Source organism: Solanum dulcamara, chromosome 4, assembly GCF_947179165.1.
Source record: "Solanum dulcamara chromosome 4, daSolDulc1.2, whole genome shotgun sequence".
NCBI lineage: Eukaryota > Viridiplantae > Streptophyta > Magnoliopsida > Solanales > Solanaceae > Solanum > Solanum dulcamara.
In genome coordinates, this window is record NC_077240.1 from 11,233,922 (window position 1) to 11,254,564 (window position 20,643).

Genomic DNA, 20,643 nt, shown 5'->3' on the forward strand with positions numbered 1-20,643 from the left:
TAATTTGTTCTATATACACTGTATCAAAATAGATCTGAGATACATAGACAAATCTTGCTTGTCTGCCTCTCATCTTGCTCGCTACTCTCTTATATATATATATGGTATCTCAGATACATGTGAATCACACCAAATACATATATTTGGTGTAATTTAGGATGATTCGCATGTTTCTGGGATACATAGACAAATCTCGCACGTCTAGCTCCCTCCTCTTTTTATCGTTAGCCTCTCTCCCTATTTCAGCGTATCTGATAACAAAAAAATATGTATCTAAGTGTATCTGACTTGAAATCTAGTATGAAATTATTAATTAATGATATAAATATAATTATTTTAAAATATAGAAAGAATTAGTAACTATGTAAGAATATTTGTGTAATTAGATAGTTTCTTTAAAAAAAATAATAAAAAAAAAGGCAGAATACCTAAAGACCATCCTCTGAACCTAAACTTGACGGGTTTTCTACCGATGTCCCTAAACTATGCCTGTCCCGTGTACCTAATTACGCGCATACCAGATGAAATAACAGCTGATGCCGCTGTCCACGTTTTGCAATTTTCTCACTTAAATATTTTTAAAATTTAAGAAGAAAAAGCCATGGCAATTAGTTGATGAGATATTTATGTTGCTTTTCCTGATGCTTTATGTATTTCTTTTGGAACTTGTGGTTGTAAGGGCTACAAGATAAGTTTAATCTAAACTGGGTGGAAAATTGGAGTGAGATTGGGCCATTGTATATATGTGGGTGGTTGAACTGAACGTATTAGCATGTGTCTAATGTTGATTTTGACTAAATATGTGGATGGTAATGTGAGCGGTGAAAGGAGTGGTAGTACTAAAGGATAGTAGATGCATGTTATGTCACGTTGGTGGGTCTTTTAAAGCATGCTGAATAGTTTTCTTTGGCAAATTAAAATTGAGTCATGGCAGCAACAATAAGTTTGCTTCTTTATTTGGTCATTTTAATGGTGAAAATTGGGGATGCTCAACAAGTATTAAAGCTTCAAAATCCACGATTGATGAATTGTAAATTTGATAAAATATATCAATTTGGCGACTCAATTTCCGATACCGGCAATTGCATCAGAGAGACCCTTTGTAAAGCTCATTCTCCCTGTAAGACACCTCCATATGGAATGAACTTTTACCAGAACGTAACCAGACGTTGTTCTAATGGCATGCTCATCATTGATTTCATAGGTATGAAGTTTTACTCTGAATCCTCAATACTATATATACTAGATATAGGGCCTGTGCTATATATTACTTCATGAAAGAAATTTGGAGCAAAACATTTTTTTATATATGTTTTTTAAAAATAATTTAAGTTATTATTACTAATTATGGTTTATCGATTGTTGCTCCTTATGCCTGGTTCCGCTCAACTCTCCCTTCAGAGCTACCCTTCTTTTTATACTATTTCAGAAACCCAAGGACTCAATCGTATGGACAATTAGACTAAGCTTCCCCCTTGTCTCTCTTCTTTAGCTAATGATGAAGCAAATCCCTAAAGTCAAAGTAGTCCATAAATAGAAAACATCCCCTGGGAAAGCCTCAGAAATTTTGGAAGCTGAACATGCTCAAAAGATGACTAAAGCTTTTAGCTTTGATCATTCGACGCCGAGTGAAAGGGTTCATAGTACTTTTTTACATAATTTTCACACAATATCAATATATTATTTCTTTTGTCCCAATTTATATGACACAAATAAATATCCAGAGTACTCTACCAAATTTTTTATATATATTTTTATCCCATTAAGAGTGTTTTTTTAAAATCCCAAATTGAGAAAAAGGGAGGAAAAATTAGTTATCTCAATTTTGAGTGTGCATTAGGATTCACGCACCTCAATTTATGTTTGATGATTCATGCAAATTATATATAAACGCCCCAATTACTATATTTGTTGATTTTTGTGTTTAATTCCTCTCTCATAATATACAGCTGTGGAATGTGGTCTTCCTTTCCTAAATCCGTACGAGGATGAAAATGCAGATTTTAGACATGGTGTGAATTTTGCAGTAGCAGGCTCTACTGCTTTACCATCCGAATTCCTCGCAGAGAACAACATTGATAATATAGGATTTACCAATAGTTCATTAAGTGTGCAACTTGATTGGATGTCTTCCCATTTTCAAACCACCTGCTCCCCTGGTAATTCATTACACTGATTTTGTTAAATACTCACTTAATTCTCTTCTGCAAGTTACATTAACTATATATCCTAGTAATTAATTAATTCTCTTCTTGATTGCTAGATTGTCCAGAAAAATTGAACAAGTCACTTTTCCTAGTTGGAGAAACCGGAGGAAACGAATTCAATTTTGGCTTATTGCAAGGTAAAACCGTGGACGAATTGCGAAGAATTGTCCCAGAAGTTGTTCATACCATCATTCATGGTGTTAAAGTGAGTTTATTCCTTTAAATCTTCAAAATTTAAATACTCATTTTAATCCTTATTTCTTAAGCGTCATGCAAAGTTCAAAATGAACGAATGGAGTAGTGATTATAATCGACATATTTTAACAAACTTACACCTCTGAATTGCAAGGTGGGGGGTTGATTTTACACTTTTATTTAACTTTTTCTTTCTTGATTACTACTTTTATTTGATTGATATTTGTTTTCTAGTGATCATTACATTTTTTCAGAGGATTATTGATTTTGGGGCTACTCGAATTATAGTTCCAGGCAACTTCCCTATAGGTTGTTTCCCAATTTACCTAACGAGATTCATGAACAACAATTCAACTGCCTACAGGCTACAATGAGTACCATTGCTTGAAGGACTTAAATAATTTTGCAAGATTCTACAATCGTTATTTGCAACAAGCCATTGATGAGCTGAAGAAAGATTACCCAAACATTACATTGATTTATGGTGACTACTACCATGCCTTTCTATGGCTTCTAGAAAATAGCGTGAGTCTTGGTAAGTGCAAAAAAATATTTTGCGTTTTCCTATTCTTTAAGGTCAAATTAGTATATATCATATGTAGATATCAACTAAGGTAAAATATGAGAAAAAATAATAATATATTATATTTCCTTTATATATTAAAAGTGAAATTTTAATTTTAAAAGAGTGGACAAGTAAAAGTAAAGGATGGAAATAAATAAAAAAGCAAAGAAAACCATATTCATCTATTGAAATATATTTTCAGGATTCAGCAACAACGATCTACAAAAAGCATGTTGTGAAATAGGAGGAGAATATAATTATGATGAACATAGAAGATGCGGTGCTCCAGGAGTTCCAGTGTGTGTTGACCCAAGTACTTACATCAGTTGGGATGGAGTTCATTTGACACAAAATGCATACAAGTGGATAGCAAGATGGCTAATTGATGATACGTTGCCCAAATTAAATTGCCAAAGTGCATAAATCCGTTGTACTAATGGAGTCCGTTTGATAGAAGAAGCAGCGTAATTGTTCTTTTTTGGGGGAAAGATGACTAATTGATAATGAGAAAATGAAACAGCAAGTGATTTGTCGTTATTGGGAAAGTGGATCAATGTTACTCTCTTGAATGCTATTCTCTCAATTTGAGTAGTGCCTTCAATCTTTCTTTCAAGGCTTGATTTTACTTATAGATACATAGCTCAGTTTTGTTATGAACTCTACCTGTCAAGAACACCATAATTGTGAGTGTTCAATCTAGATGGATCTTTCTAAAGTAATTTACCCTGTGATTATTTAGGTGAAATATAATCTATTGTTTCTTAAAGTTAAAAACACAAACTTGAGGGACGAACATAACAACAAAGCTTTTACTTTAATTCATATATAGAGATATTGCCATAATTTCACTGCAACAAACAAAACTCTAGATACAAACATCAAACAGAAAGAAGTAGGAAAGGGAAATTGAGACAAATTAACTCATTTACACTTTGAGCTACCTGATTAACATCCCACCAAAGGGAATTACAGAGTTGTGCATAAGCTTACTGGTTTTTTGCTGAATGTTATATGGATGAATGCTGGATGGATCTTCTTGAATCCAAAGCATCGTTTTCCTTCACACTTATCCTGTCTTCTCTTCCATTTCCGACCATTCTCCTCCGTAAACCCACTGAGTTTTCCTGTCAATCCTGCACGAGGAATAAGCCTCCTCCTTTCTACTTCTGGAAGGGAAGGCAATGTCCGTATTGGTTCTTCCATCCATGCTTCTCTCCTCAAGGACCCAGAGTTTTTTTATTTGGGAAATCAGTCTAATACCCAGGACGCGCTTGTAGTTTGGAATTCTCTTCTGACAATGTATGCTAGATGTGGTAGGACACAAGATGCTGCCCAAGTGTTTGATGAAATGCCCATGAAAGATACTGTTTCGTGGAACTCAATTGTTTCAGGATTTTTAAGTAATGGGAACTTTAAAATGGGTCTTGGGTATTTCAAAGAAATGATGGGTGCTGGTAGTTTTATGTTTGATCATGCAAGTGTGACTACTATTTTATCAGCTTGTGATGGGCTTGATTTTATTATGGTTAACAAGGTGATGCATGGATTGGTTATTTTGAGTGGCCTGGAGAGGGAAGTATCTGTAAGTAATGCATTGATTACTTCTTATTTTCGATGTGGCTGTGCTAATTCTGGCAGACAGGTGTTTGATGAGATGGCTATGAGGAATGTTATCTCTTGGACAGCTGTGATTTCTGGTCTTGCTCAAAATGAGTTTTGTGAGGAAAGCTTGGATTTGCTTGTGAAAATGCAAGGTGCTGCTGTTGTACCTAATTATTTGACATACTTAAGTACATTGTTGGCATGTTCTGGCATGAAGGCACTCGGGGAGGCTCGTCAAATTCATGGGATCGTTTGGAAGTTGGGGTTTCAATCAGATTTGTGTATAGAGAGTGCATTGATGGATGTGTATTCCAAGTGTGGCAGTGTACAAGACGCTTGGCAGATGTTTGAGTCAGTGGAGGTTCTTGACACAATTGCTATGACAGTTATGCTTGTGGGGTTTGCCAAAAATGGATATCAAGAAGAGGCTTTGCAGATCTTTGTGAAAATGGTAAAAGCTGGGGTTGACATTGACCCTGATGTAGTGTCAGCCATTCTTGGTGTCTTTGGTAGCGATACTTCGTTGGCTCTTGGTAAGCAAGTGCACTCTTTAATCATCAAGAAAGGTTTCATTTCAAATTCGTTTGTAGGTAACGGGCTAATTAACATGTATTCCAAGTGCGGTGAACTGGAAGAATCTGTCGAAATGTTTAATAGTATAGCTCAAAGAAATTCAGTCTCTTGGAATTCCATTATTGCAGCCTATGCTCGTCATGGGAATGGCTATAGGGCACTCCAGTTATACGAAGAAATGAGGTCAGAAGGTGTACATCCAACTGATGTTACATTCATCTCTCTCCTTCATGCTTGTAGTCATGTAGGGCTAGTAAATAAGGGTATGGAATTCTTTAAATCTATGCAGAGTATCTATGGGATGACTCCAAGAACGGAGCATTATGCTGCTGTGGTTGACTTGCTTGGTCGAGCTGGACTGCTATGTGAAGCCAAGAGTTTCATTGAGGAGCTACCAGTAAAGCCAGACATATTTATTTGGCAGGCATTACTTGGTGCCTGTAGTATTCACGGTGATGCTGAGATAGGGAAATATGCAGCTGACCAATGGATAGTGACTTCACCTGATAATCCCGTGCCATTTGTTCTACTGGCTAATATATATTCTTCCAGAGGGAGGTGGAAAGAGAGAGCTAGAACCATAAGGAAAATGAAGGAGATGGGGGTAGCAAAGAAGACAGGGACAAGCTGGATAGAGATTGAGAAGGAAGTTCATAGTTTTGTAGTTGCAGATCAAATGCATCCCAGATCCATGATCATTTATTCTACCCTGCTGGAGTTGTTTAGACACATGAGAGATGAAGGGTATGTACCAGATAATAGGTTCATTCTCTATTACATGGATGGTGATGAGAAGGAATTTTCAGCCGATTTGCAAGATTCCTCTGGACTTCTGTGCAGCATGTGGTAGTCATTTGTGAACATGAATATGTTGGTGGCAGGCCATCGCTATGTAATCTATGTATCTTGATTCATTGTTGCAAATTGTGACCATAAATATGTTTTGGCATGCTAAAATACCCTCTTGTGAAGAAAGCTAGAACTAGTATGCTCCTTGGGACATAAACAGATCAAATCAAATTGTCTGATTTCTGAAAAGTGAACTGTTTGCTGCCATTGTGAAATATTCTTATTCTTTTTCTTTTTGAACAAAAAAAAAATTGCGAAAGAGTGCCTTGAAAATTCACCATAACTTCTCTGATCAAGGAAACTGAATGCACGAAGTAATTTAATATATACTCTGGTAATCCATTCTGAAAGATCTGCGAACTGATAACTGATAGAGGGGGTGCATTGCAAGCAAATCCTGGAGCTGATTGTTCATGTCATTTAGTTGAATGCTCAGCGCTACGCCTCTGAGTTGAAAACTGAAGGCACAGTCTATCTTGAAATGACTTTCATGAAGCGGTTTATAGAAGAGAAGATTCCAGCTGCTTGATTTAACAGCGAGGGGCCCTTATCTTCCTTCTCATCCACACCTCCATATATTATCTACGAAAACCAACACCAAGTATTTGAGAGAGATGTCATAGTCCATACCGACTCTTTAGACTTGGTTTTCTCCACCTTGTAGTCTAGCCATAGTACTTCTATGGGAAACTAATGAACAAGAATAGAACACGAAATTTCAAGATTTCAGTGCTACAGGAGTCAGCAGCGCAGGATCTACCATTTGTGCATCTTTTTAACTGAACTATATAGACTTCTAGAGGATGTATAACTATTACTTCATTACACCTTAACTTAGAATATAGAGTAGAGGTGGAGCAACAGACCTCCAGATCTTCTGTAGTTGGACGGCTGATCTGTTCCTTGGCAAGAAGATATCTGTTTGGTCGGTCCTTATCATCATAGAACACTTTCCACAATCTGGAATAAACAAGAAAATAAATAATTTAACACCAATCCGTTAAGCCAGCAAATCAAATGCATCAGAGAGAGAATCCATCAGAGTTGCCAAAACCAATGTCATGTTTGACAAATTTCAACTTAACAAGTAGAATGAGCCAATCTAGTTCAATTTTAGTTTTGTGTCAGAATTTGATAGCTCACAGTATCAATCTTTCGGAATCTAGTCTGTCATTTTAGGAAACTGAACCAGGTTGGTAGAAGAACTTGTAAGCAAGGGAGTTAAGCTTGCTTGCCAAGACACTGAATGGTTTACTGTCTTTCATGATATTATTGTCTAACCATGTAACACAACATGTGTCTACAGTTGCACAGAATCTCAACCTCCAACTAGGGCTATTCATTTTGCTATGTTTTGCATGATCAAGTAGATGATTCCTTACCCGGGATAACATCTAAATACAGCACCATCTGGTAGAGGTCTCATCGAGTAAGCCACGGTGAAGGTGCTGCAGTGAAAAATACAGATTTTTTATGACAAAATATGGAAAAGTTGTACAGTTATGTAAATTCATATGGACAAGAAAGATGGAAAAGTTACAACCCCAAGCAAAGATGGTGTGAGGTTGAATGTGAAATCATACAGGAAGCAATTCTTATTAGAAACTTAGAAGTTGCTCAATGGCATGAAGATGGATGGTTGTAGAATTAACTTGTGCAGTCAGTGAGTTACCGCGAGTGCGAGGAACTACATTATTTACATAAGAGTAGTTCATATTCAACCTGAGGACAATGAAGGAGGCAGACATAACACTTGTTCGCGTGTGCATGAGAGTTTATAACTACTTAAAATAGGAACTCTGGTCAACACCCTAGAGATCAGCTAAACATAGCAATGCTAATCATAAAGATCTCTATTTATGCTGAATGATATAAACAAATCTTGTAAGACGACTAAGCTGTAACACATGATACCTAACCGAATTTCAGGATTAAAGAAAACCTCCCTATCAGAATCCAAAATTACCTTAAAAAATTACGCCGCAGCCTACGTACATTGATCCCCACTCCAACATCCTCACTAACCAGACGCGGGTTCCACATGATAAGAGGCCTAGGCTAACAAAATAACCACAGATCATTAACAAAAAAGAACAGACAAGAAGGTTGAAACAATAACAGAGGTTCAATTAATGTATGTGAGAATAACGAAAAACAGATGTCAGCATGCAATCATATAGCCTTCGACTCGTATTCCTCTTGACTAGATAGCAGATGCTACTACTGTCTATAATGTGAATAGGTTTGTTTTTTAAAACTTTGAAGAGCAAAAACCTCAGAAGAAAAACATCTACGCCTCTTCAGTCTAAGTGCAATCCCTGCTATCCATGTGCCATTTTTTTGGTAAGGTACCAGCTTTGTAAAGAAAGAGAAAAATTCTAGCTCTGTGTGCAACCGACTCCCACATTCTAAGTTTACCAAACGTCACACTATCTTCATATTCTCATCTCAGCAGTTTTGAAGTAATGTTCTCATAAAATCCATCATCAAATCTCAAGGACCAATTTTTTAGACATGACCACATACATACTTCTTAATCTACAATACTGCAGCGCGAAAATGTTGAAGCAAGTTTCTGAAAATTTCTTTGATCCCCACCCTTTGCCCTCCTTCCAATTAAATGTCTTCTCCAATATTCATTTTCCGGAAGACAACAACAACAACATACCCAGTGTAATCCCACAAGTGGGGTTTGGGAGGGTAGAGTGTACTTAGCCCTACCTCGTAGAGATAGAGAGGTTGTTTCTAAATGAGTATAAACTCACTGAGAACACATCAATCTAAGTCAAGAAAAAGCATCGTCTCTAAGTTAACTTTGATAACCACCAATCTTGGACTAACAATGTTAGAGCCAGCAGGAAATCTTTTATCCATCTTTTGGAAGAAGGTTGAAAGCAATACTCTTCTGTTCTTATGTTTGTTTCATAAATAATTCTCAAAGACCTATCAACAAGAATCACAGTGTAAAGTCATCCCAATGGAACTCTTCCCAAGTAACTAGCATATTCAATCTGTTCTAACTAAGGTTTCTTTTTCATTCTAATAAATTGGTTGGTTAGTTTTTTCCTACTAGAAGATATATATATATATATTTGAAGATTTTTCAGATTACTAACCTTCCAGTAATATCAGTCAATGCAGCATAATACAAGATCATTCTGATAATACGGTTGACCATTCTGTGTATATACATTAGCTTTCAGCAACAGGGTACGGAACTCATAGGAAACTAAGATAAAGTACAGGGTACGGAGCTCATAGGAAACTAAGATAAAGTTAGTGGCATGCCAATCCACACATTTTTCTGAGAACTTGGGTAGTCATTATTCCTATTATTAAAACCAGATATTTTTAGGTTTTGTTTATATCAAAATGAGGAACTAGATGATGGACGGCGTATAAATTACTGACAAAATAGCACCTCATTTTAAGGCCCTCATTTACACAAGCAGTTAGCACTAGCTTTAAAAAGTAATGTGTTGTCTTCTCTACTGTGGCAAACAAGAATAAAGCTGGTAATGTACTATAGTGACTTCTAGATGAATTGAATATAAGCATCTCATTGCTGTTGAGGCTAAGTTGCACTTTAACTGTTCATGGGAAGAGACAGAGAGAGAAGGAGAGATAGTAGTTGTGCAATGAATAAGAGACCAAAATATAAAGAGAACAGGTACCGGGTCATCTGAGAGATCAGATGCAATTTTTTCTACATATTCCAGCATCTGATAATCAGGAACTACCATGACTACAATTTCGTCTTCCCTACTGACTGGCTTCCGATCACCTAGACTGGATCAGTAAGTACATCAAGAACAATAAAGAAATGTTAGACAGTCTACCATCCATATAATATTACAATTTCATAGTTAAAAAAGGAACTGTATTCAGGTATTCCACTGAAAGAGGAACCATTTCAGGAACTTTTATAACTCAGGAAGCACTACTGATCAAATCATTAACAGAGAATGTTCATCTAACAAAGTCTACCTGGCAAATCCAAATGTAGCATCTTTCCACCGATATTTCAGGAGTGCGGCAGCTCCAGCATCTGGAAAAATGGCTTTAACTTTCTAGCAGTGAAAGTTTTAGACCTTAGTAATTAAACATGGATGAGAAGGAGCTAAATCTATCTTTGACACAGTATGGGACAAGATAAAACGGGGCCTGAAAACTAGAAGCGGACTGAGTTTTTTTTTTTGATGACCGAGAAATAGTTTGGGCCAATCACAGCCATCAAAACTCGGGATGATGAGCTGAGAAGCAGTCTTAGTTATATGCAACTGAAATTAGAATTGTTTCTGAATAGTAAATACTGCAAACAGTGTGATCATACACAAGAGTTAAATAATAAAAAGGATGCCTGTATGATATCATAGATCTCAACTGTTTCTTCACCCCTGTGCAGATTGAACTCTTTGTAAATCTTGTTATAAAGTTTAAGGGTTCAGTTTCTTATTACTCCTCTGTTCCCATTTTAATGACAGCCTTCCATTTTTGGAAAGTACCAAAATGTATTTACCATTCCTTTCTTCACAACTTTCAAGACTTTTGATATTTTAAACTCATTAATTAATAAAATTTCAAATTAAGTAGGAAGTTTTCCTATGAAACGATTTTTTCTATCATTACTATAATATTTTCTTCCATTATTATTACTATAATAATATATGTGCCAAATTTCTTCTTCAGTCAACAACCTCCATATATAGATTACTAGTATTGTGGCAATTTTCAAGCTAACCTCGCACCCCGTCTCCTCAATAAGTGTCTCCAAAAATACTCTTGATAGTTCCCATAATTCAGCTTGTGCACCCTCGTCATCAAGAAACTGAAGTTGTGGTATCAAGAGCTCAACCTGAGGAAGAAGGTCAACCGATTAGTTTTAGGACTCATGGTTAACCCATCATGCATAAACCAGTATTATAAATGGGAAACAAGAAATAATGCAAGGAATCCATAGAGCATTATGCATAACTCTCCCATAATACAGTAGAAGAATCAGAAAAGATGTGTCTCCTCCACCCGATTCAACCAAATGGATGTTAATCAAACTCACCTCTATAATGGGGTACTTGGCATTTTATGTTGCCATGATTATAAAGACAGCAGGAATCTGATAATATACTAAATTTGGAAGAGTTGGGAGCACAACAAAAGGTCAAAGGCAGAATGTCAAAAATGAAGAAAGGCGCAACATGATTCATTAAGAGACTCAGATTAAGATCGGACAACACGCATTTCCTAACTTTCATCATCTCATTGTTAGTGACAACCAATTAAATTGCATTAGCATAGAATGTAGTCTTGGTAACACATACAATTGCTCTCATTCCTCCTGAAGATACAAAAGAGGCAGTTGCTTGGCCCGACTGCTGAACGGCACCCTCCAAATCAGAAGGCAGGCAGCTGAAAGGATGAAAAAGCAAAAGGAAAAATAGTGTGCCATTAAAATTTTTACTTTTTGATGCTTAAAACAACTTTGGCCTATTGAAAAGGCCAATGAATGCAATGCATGCTCCAAAATTGCAGAGGTACAATGCAAAAGTAGAGATTAAGTCCTAAATGACTGGTTCCAACTTTTCCCACTTCCAAGTTTGTGATTTGAACTCATGAAAGAAACATTGGAGTCACATCCTGCCTTGCAGAATCTTCTTCACCATATCATCCACATATCATGCATCTAACGCTTAAAAATAATAATATAAATGTAGATATTACACATAATTCACATCACCCTCTAAATAAGTTACGACTCCCTCCAACACCAATTAAAATGACATAATTCTTCAAGTGATAAGATTTATACAACATTAACTTCAATTTTAAGTAGTGATTTGACGTCTCTCTCCCATGACACCAGGCTACTTAACTGTTACTTCAATCTATTCTTTTCGACTCTTACTAATACAATATACAAGAACAAAATCCATTGGTCTTCTAGACTCAATATGTAGCTTGACAGGGCAATTACAATTCTTTTATGGTTCAAAGCAGTGTGCAGTGATGTAGCTCATATGAAACTTATTCACATAACAATGCACTTAAGGATTATAAAATTTTAAAGACAAAGCAATCCAACTAACCCCCTATGAGCGCTCACCCCAGCGAGCGGTTGAGCCACAATGAATCACTCACTTTCATATGACTAGCAAATTCTAGAATGGGATATTATTGTATTCTGAGCATCCTAACAGTGTGAAAGCTAGTTATTTATACTGTGCTTTTAGTTCAATAAGAAAAGAGACCACCAAATAATCAAAAGAACTTGCTGATCATATGCAAAGGAAAACCAGGTAACTAATTTAATTATTACTTCTATGCGTTCCCCCAGAAAATATTTACATAGACAGCACTAGATGAATATAAAAAACATATTTTTTTATCAAGATTAATTAAATATTACTACGAAAGATTTTTTTAAAAAAAAGAAGAACTTCAAACCCACCTGTCATCTTCTTCTTGCTCCTCCTCCTCCATTGTTTGCAATTGTGGGTCTAAAGGAACTGGTTCAAGATTTTCTTGGCCTTGAAATTTGTCAAACTTGGCATGGGCTCTTGAGCTGGAAACGGATTTATGGAGTGAAATTCCAGAAAACCCACGAGTATTTAAGGAGAAAAGAGATGAGGAGAAGGGAGTTTTGGAGGATGGTTTTGGTATTGGAGCAGAACACCATGAGAAGCTTGAATATGAAGAAGATGCCATGGAGCTTCCAAATGCTCCCAAAAAGACAGAGATAAGTTGTTAATATGAAAGCCATGGAGAGCCACAAAACTTGTCTTAAAGTGACAGTTTGGCCCAAAGAAAGAAAAGAAAAGAAATTGGAGGACAAGATTAATGAAAATGATACTTTGATTATGATTGAGTGTTTAAAAGTGTAAATACAAAACATGTGTATTATATTAATTAGTTTGGTGTAAATACTTGATATTATACAATGAGCTTGTAATATGAAATAATAATTAAGACTATCAATTGTTGGATTTTACTCAATTTTATTGAACTAACTTGATCTTTCATCAATCAAAATAGATTTTTTAATTTTTTAGGTTTTATGTATTTGTTTATTTAAGAATATGACATATGACATAAAATATGATATTATTCTTGGATGTTGCATTCAAATATATTGTTTTGGGTGATGCATTTGATTGATACCACCAGCAACAACATATCCAGTGAAATTTCATAAATGGGTCTGAGGAGGGTAAAGTGTATGCAGACTTTATCACTATCTCATGGAAATAGAAAGGTTGTTTTCGAAAAACTCTCGGCTCAAATGTATCATCTCCAAGTAAGAGAAAAAAATAATAGATACAACATAGCGGTTAAAACGAAAAACAATGTAAATTCTACAAGACAAAATAATAACAGTAGCAAACTAATGAGATAATCGAAAAGCAATAACAACACAACTATAAAAGCACGACTAGTTTTATGCTTAACCTTAAACCGCTCTATCCCTACTAACCTTTTACCTAATACGCGACTTTCACATCTTTTTATCTAAGGTCATATCCTCGGTGATATGAAGTTGTGCCATATCTTGTCTAATCACATCTCCCCAATAATTTTTAGGTCTACCTCTACCCCTCTGTGTAACCCTTAGATCCAATAACTCGCACCTCCTAACTGGGTGTCAACACGCCTCCTTTGCACATGGCCAAACCATCTCAGTCTCGCTTCTCTCATCTTGTCTGCCACAGAGGTCACTCTCATCTTCTCCCGAATAACCTCATTTATAATTTTTTCACTCTTAGTATGTCCACATATCCGTCTCAGCATCCTCATCTCCACAACATGCATCTTTTGAACATGTGAGTTCTTGACTAGCCAACACTCCACTCCATATAACAACTGTCTAACCACTATTCTGTAGAACTTACCTTTAAATTTCGATGGTACTTTCTTATCATACAACAATCTAGAGGCAAGCCTTCATTTCATCCATGGTGCCCCAGTTCGATGAGTGACATCCTCGTCGATGTCCCCATTACTCTAGACGACGGACTCAAGATATTTAAAGCTTTCTCTCTTAGGAATAGGATTAGTGGCTAGCCTCACTTCTATGCCCTCTCCATACATCGCAACACTGAATTTGCACTTCAAGTATTCTATTTTAGTCCTGCTCAATTTGAGCCCTTTGGACTCCAGAGTTTGTCTCCAAACCTTCAGCCTATCATTAACTCTGTCTCGAGTCTCATCAATCAGTACTATGTCATCCGTAAATAACATACACCATGAAAACTCCTCCTGAATAGATCGTGTCAGCTCATCCATCATCAAGGCAAAAAGAAAAGCGCTCAACACAGATCCTTGATGTAGTCTCATCTCAATAGCTCCATCATACATGTCCTTTATCGCCCTAATATACACTATCGAAATACTTTTAGCCTCCAGACACCTCCAGAGGACATTCCTCAAAACTTTTTCATATGCCTTTTCCAAGCATACCATTCAAATCTAGCTAAAGATGATTATAAATCTTACTAACTATGAATTATGACCTTTTATACTTAATTATGATTTTTATTCTCATATAACTATGTTCTTTACTTGATTTATCCATATCAAAATTTAAAATAGTTACAATCTCAAATTGTAGTAGGCAATCTTTTAGTTAGAACAACAAAAATAATAATAATAAGAATTAAAGTAATGTATCAAAGGAATGGTGAATTAAATAAATAAAGATAACAAATGAGACGACGCTCCTAGAAGAAATTCAGCCTTTAAAGGTAGCTCCCAGAAATCGGACGGCATAGATTGTTTTCTAATTTTACTTTTAACGGTTAGATTAATCAAAAATTCAAAAACTTGGGTATCCCACCATAAATTCAAACCCCATTGTGACCGTTCAAGAAATTCCCAAATCTCTCTTCTACCTTCTTCTCCTTCTTCTTCTCTCCTCAAGATTCACACTCTGTTTTTGCTAATCTTCACTGATTTCACACTCACAGGTTTTCTTACTATGGACGGTACACTCTTTCTTTATTTCTCTCTCTAATTCCTACAAATGGAGATGTATAATTTCCAAATCTTTTGTATGTATCAACTTTTAATTTCGGTGTTTCTTTTTTCTTTTTCAGATCGAACCCTAGAAAAGCTATGCGATAATTTTGATCAAGCAGTCACTATTTCTGGGGATAATTTGATGGAGGCGTCACCCATTCCAAATGGGGGTTCGTTTACCATCTTCCTTGGATTCTTTTCTTTTTTTACTTCGGTTTTTGTTTATTTTTAAGGGTAATGAATAATTGGTTGATTCTTTGTGGATCTTGTTTCAGGTGAAGCCCTGGAATCTTCTCCTACTGTTGATAGAGGTTGGTCTCGTGTTTAACATTTTTATCTAGCTATATTTTATCTGCTTCAAGAATGGTCAATTGGGGTTTTCTTGTGAGATTTATTTGAGAATGGAATGAATTGTATTTTATTTAAACCTACTTTTTATGAATGGGTGATCTGATAGTACCAAGGAAAACAATGTAACTTCAGATTTCTGTACCTGTCCTGTAATTGTTTCTACATGACTAAGTCAATAGTTTGGATATATATATACCCACACATACATATTTTTTTTTCGTGTGATGAGAATAACTAAAAGATTTCTATTAGCTGTTATGTAAACTCTGTTAGGTTCTTTGATGTTTGAACATTTAAAGACCTGCATCATTCTTCTTTGTTGGTTACACAAGAAACTGGTAGCAACTGATACTAGTATACCCCTGTTAATTTATGAATGTGGAAAAAGTTACGTTGGTAGAATTTGGGTGGAATTTCGTAATGCTTGATTTTCCATCCTGGATTGTGAGTTACGAAATAGACTTTGCTTCTGAATTACACTATCTTTTCTCTCCAAGTCAATTTCAAAAGCTCTGAGCCCCCTGATTCCACCTAAAGCTATAAAGTGAGCTGGTTTGTAGTGTAGACATTCTCAATGAATAGGCTTTGCTTCTTACATGTGTTGGGTTGTTGCCTTTTGAATTGGTTCAGTTAAAGTTGACAGAACTTCTGATTCAGTGGATGAGAGTAATGCTTCACGTTGTATCACAGAAATACGTTCATCATATCAAGAGCAGACTCTTCCAATTCTAGAGAAGATAGAAGATAGCAATGAAGTACTCGTAAGATGTTAACCACTTCCTGCTAAAATCTATGTTTCAATGGAGATTAAACGAGTTATTATTCATCAATATTCCTTCTTTTTTCAGGACTTGACGAAAGAACAGGCAGCATTATGTAATGAAGTCAAGGGCACGAGTCTGGACTCTTTTCCTGGTTCTGAAGCTTTTAGTGCTCTTCAGCATTTGAGTATGAACAACATTCTCATATCTGTTTTTTTATACAGTTGTATTCTAACAATTCCGATCTATTTTTGGTCCTTCATCTATATCAGGTGTTCAACATGAACTTCTAGAAAAGAGGTATGATGAAGAGTGCGAACTACTGAAGCAGAAGTATACAGAGGAGTGTATGAACAACATCTCATATCTGTTCTTTTTATACAGTTGTATGCTATCAATTCTGATCAATCTGTGGTCTATTCGACTATTTCAGGTGTTCAACATGAACTTCTGAAAAAGAAGTACGATGAAGAGTGTGAACTACTGAAGAAGAAGTATCTGGAGGAGTGTACTGAAAGAAAACGTCTATACAATGAAGTGATCGAACTCAAAGGAAATATCAGGGTCTTCTGTAGATGTAGACCTTTAAATGCAGGTGAAATTGCAGATGGATCGACATCTGTGGTCGAATTTGATCCATCTCATGAAAATGAACTGCAGATCAGTTGTGCAGGTTCCTCTAAAAAGCAGTTTAAGTTTGATTACGTGTTTAAACCTGAGGACAGCCAGGGTAAGTCAATATCTGTGATTTGATGTGTGTATCTAAGATATTTCTGTAAGGAATTTTTCTGTTGCATATTGTAATTTGACATCCAAATCCTTTAATTTTCTAATGCAGATGCCGTATTTGCTCAAACAATGCCCATTGTGACCTCTGTTTTGGATGGGTATAATGTCTGCATATTTGCCTATGGACAAACTGGAACTGGGAAGACATTTACCATGGAAGGAACACCTGAAAATAGGGGAGTCAACTACAGAACTTTAGAGAAGCTATTTAGCTTATCTAGTGAGAGAAGCAGTATCATGAAATATGAGTTGTTTGTCAGCATGTTAGAGGTTTATAATGAGAAGATAAAAGATCTCCTCGTAGAGAACTCAAATCAACCAGCTAAGAAGTAAGTTCGTAATCTCTTTATTTTACTGGCTAGTTTATGCTTTCAAGTTTCAAAAGTGAAGACCATAATGCTGGTTATGGCTAGATAAGAACATCATTTCGGGTTGGCACATATTCTCTCACCAGAATTTAAAAGTAAATGTGCTAGACTTTGTAGATTACAATGGGCATATTTTGATTTGTAGAAATTGTTTTTGGTTTTATATCAAGTGTTAAACATAATTGACTAAAGTAATATATTAGTTTCATTCATATAATAAGTCGAAAAATTGATCTCAATGTATATATATTTTTACAGTAGCTAAAGGCAGGTGAATAGTATCTCTTGAAGAAAAGCGTTTACCCAAAAACTGATATAGTCTCAGCTAATTATGTTGTTAAGTATTTCTATATAATCAAAACCAACTTTCATAATTCAGAGAAGCCCCTTTGCAAAATGGAATTAGAAACCATGCTTTGGTTAAATGATCATCAGAGCCCTCTGCAAACTCAACTGACTATGTTTAAGTACTTCTATGTAATCAAAAACAATTTTCATAATTCAGAAAAAGGCCCTTTGCAAAATGGAATTTGAAACGGTGCATTGCTTAAATGATCATTAGGTCCCCGTTCGAAGGAAGTAGTATCAATTGGTTTGCAGTACTGGTGAGGAAAGTTTTTCAAAGTTTAGTGAACAAGAAACTAGAGCTTCGGTTTTTTTACGAAAGAGAATATTTATGTATGTATTTCGAAGAAATGATCTTATATTTTAACATGAAACAGGTTGGAGATAAAACAATCTGCAGAAGGAACTCAGGAAGTTCCAGGACTTGTGGAGGCTCGTGTATATGGTACAGATGAAGTATGGGAATTGCTAAAGTCCGGAAGTCGGGCTAGATCTGTTGGATCAACTAGTGCTAACGAACTTAGCAGCCGCTCTCACTGGTAAGATTTTAAAAACTTACTCTCGATTTCACCTTCGTCATTCCTCTCTTCCTTTTACATTTCTCCTGCCAAATGCCAATGCCTCAGTTTAGACAAATTTCAAAGAATTTAGTATTACAATTCGCTATTAGGGTCTCATCAACGAAGAATCACACTTTCTTTGTCACTTTTACCTTAGCTTACTGCGGGTGACTGTTGTGGGAGACAACTTGATTAACGGTCAGAGTACTAGGAGCCACCTTTGGCTTGTTGACCTTGCTGGCAGTGAGCGTGTGGGACGAATAGCAGTTGAAGGCGAGAGGTTGAAAGAGTCACAATTCATAAACAAGTCATTGTCTGCACTTGGGGATGTCATTTCTGCACTAGCCTCTAAGACATCTCATATTCCATACAGGTATTCCTCCCTTTCCATTTGTGCATGTGATAACCCCATTTAGTACTATTTTTCAAATTAAATAACATTTGTCCCTATGCACAACAGGAATTCAAAGCTCACACATATGCTGCAGAGCTCTCTGGGTAAGACTCTTTAAAGCATCTGTATTATAAGAAAATGCTGAAATTTTGTGAAAGAGTCCAAAATATTAAACATCAGTTTAAATTCCAAATTAACTTGATGAGAACAACAAGTTAATCCTCTTGACATGATTGCTCATCATTTTCTTTGATTAACCGAAATATCTCATGCTATATCTTCTCAGTTGATAAGATTTATAGTTTCTCCCCATTCTCTAAAGTGTACGGATTTTCCATTGCTGGAACATGAAATGCAGGAGGAGATTGCAAAGCAGTCATGTTTGTCCAAATCAGCCCTAATAACTCAGATTTGGGAGAAACTCTATGCTCGCTGAATTTTGCAAGTCGAGTTCGAGGAGTTGAGCATGGCCCTGCTCGCAAACAGATAGACCTTGCAGAGCTAATGAAGCATAAACTACTGGTAGTCATAAACAAACACCTCTTTCAATGAACATTAGTGTCCATTAAAAATGTTGTGTCCATCTAATGAATGCTGTGATGTTCATCAACAGGCAGAAAAAGCAAAGCATGATGAGAAGGAAACCAAAAAATTGCAGGACAGTTTGCAGTCTCTGCAGCTGAGACTTGCTACCAGAGAACAGACATGCAGAAGTCTTCAGGATAAGGTAGGAAAGAAAGTAGCTTCCTTCTTCCAATGGCATTTCTTAAAGACTCTCTGGTAGTTTCACATTTACATTGTAGCCACATTCTAAGTCTAAGCTTTTCGAGTCTTGTTCTGTAAGAGCTAAGCCTTTACAATTTCGCAACAGGTTCGTGATCTTGAAAACCAATTGGCAGACGAGAGGAAAATACGTCTCAAACAGGAAAGCAAGGCTTTAGCTGGAGTTTCTCGTGAGTTCACAAACTCCTCATATTTAAGCCAAGCACAGAAGATCACAACAGAGAAGAAACCACCACTGGCTCCTTCAAAAGCACTGAGATTGCCACTGAGAAAAATCAGCAATTTTGTGCCCCCTCCTCCATCCCCTCTTGCTCGTCCTCCTGCAAAAGCTAGGAAGTCCTTTGTGTCAGCGGCATCACATGATAAGGAAAATATAGAAAGAACATCAATGACCAAGGCAGTTCTGAAACCAAGGCGAGGATCTATTGTTGCAGTTAGACCACCACCTCAAGGAACAAACCAGGTTTTGCAGCCCAAAAGACGGGCTTCTATTGCAACCCTTCGCCCTGAGTCTAGCATGTCAACTTTCAACAACTCTGCTGCTCGACCAAGGAATGACCGGTTCATTGGCCGGCAATCGTTTGTCTGGGATCCACAAAGAATGTGGCGTACATCAAGAATGCTTTCTCCAATAGCGCAGGCGAAGGAAACATCTGTTGCAACACCTGTAGGGGCAACCCCAATTAGTTCACGAAGCAGTAAATTCATGGGAAGTCCTCCTTCACAAGCACCAGGTTCATGGAGGCCCAAGCATCCAACAGTTGTTGCATTAAAGAAGCAATTGGTGTGGAGTCCTCTGAAGAAGGTCGCGAGAAGTAGTAATAGAAAGTCCTTGTATTCTTCTTAATGATGTTATAGAGCTCATAAAATTCCATGAATATGCCCTTGGTATAGATTTCTTCTGTTATTTCCCCTCCTTGCACAGTGTATGCATCTTGCCTACTGTTATGAGCTATACTCTTGCTTATGGTCAATCCCCATCCCTTGCTTTGGTAGGGTACAGCATAGCCATAAGATTTGCTGAGTGATCATTGTGTTTTTTGATCTATGCATTTATAAGATATCCTGTTCCGATTTGTAGGCTACTGTAGTATTCTATGTAAATTTTGAAGTATGAAAAATTTCCTGGGCTTACTTTCTCCTTAACTACGTTTTGAACAAGATGGAAGGGGTAGCTAAACTATGGAATTAACTACTTGTGGATTTTCCTCAAGTATTCATGGTGCCTTCAATTGTAAACATAATAAAGTTATTTATTAGAGTGTTCCATAGAAAACCTCCTAGACGATAAT

At 36.4% G+C, this 20,643-nt stretch overlaps 3 protein-coding genes and 1 pseudogene across 4 annotated transcripts; 3 read left to right on the plus strand and 1 right to left on the minus strand.

The window, feature by feature from the left end:
- Positions 1 to 766: 766 nt before the first annotated feature.
- LOC129886199 (acetylajmalan esterase-like) lies at positions 767 to 3,561 on the plus strand (annotated as a pseudogene).
- Positions 3,562 to 3,773: 212 nt separating this feature from the next.
- LOC129886197 (pentatricopeptide repeat-containing protein At3g05340) lies at positions 3,774 to 6,185 on the plus strand. The gene has a single exon (XM_055960777.1). The coding sequence runs from the start codon at positions 3,983 to 3,985 to the stop codon at positions 5,990 to 5,992; it is 2,010 nt and encodes a 669-aa protein (XP_055816752.1). The 5' UTR covers positions 3,774 to 3,982; the 3' UTR covers positions 5,993 to 6,185.
- LOC129886201 (uncharacterized) lies at positions 6,137 to 12,730 on the minus strand. Its single transcript, XM_055960780.1, has 9 exons — positions 12,437 to 12,730; positions 11,310 to 11,397; positions 10,733 to 10,846; positions 9,979 to 10,061; positions 9,666 to 9,780; positions 7,958 to 8,049; positions 7,374 to 7,439; positions 6,858 to 6,951; positions 6,137 to 6,573 (listed from the first exon to the last, which is right to left on the minus strand). Exons 1-9 carry the CDS (start codon positions 12,691 to 12,693, stop codon positions 6,463 to 6,465), a joined length of 1,020 nt encoding a protein of 339 aa, XP_055816755.1. The 5' UTR covers positions 12,694 to 12,730; the 3' UTR covers positions 6,137 to 6,462.
- Positions 12,731 to 14,711: 1,981 nt separating this feature from the next.
- LOC129886204 (kinesin-like protein KIN-14S) lies at positions 14,712 to 20,412 on the plus strand. Of its 2 annotated transcripts, none has more exons than XM_055960783.1 (14): positions 14,712 to 14,966; positions 15,078 to 15,170; positions 15,276 to 15,311; positions 16,042 to 16,112; positions 16,200 to 16,299; positions 16,385 to 16,459; positions 16,546 to 16,842; positions 16,951 to 17,230; positions 17,992 to 18,153; positions 18,332 to 18,547; positions 18,635 to 18,672; positions 18,927 to 19,090; positions 19,182 to 19,295; positions 19,440 to 20,412. In XM_055960783.1, the coding sequence occupies exons 1-14, from the start codon at positions 14,960 to 14,962 to the stop codon at positions 20,196 to 20,198; spliced, it is 2,412 nt and encodes an 803-aa protein (XP_055816758.1). In that variant the 5' UTR covers positions 14,712 to 14,959; the 3' UTR covers positions 20,199 to 20,412. The 2 variants fall into 2 exon arrangements, with proteins under 2 accessions (XP_055816758.1, XP_055816757.1); XM_055960782.1 differs by having other exon boundaries at positions 14,713 to 14,966; positions 15,982 to 16,112.
- Positions 20,413 to 20,643: the final 231 nt, after the last annotated feature.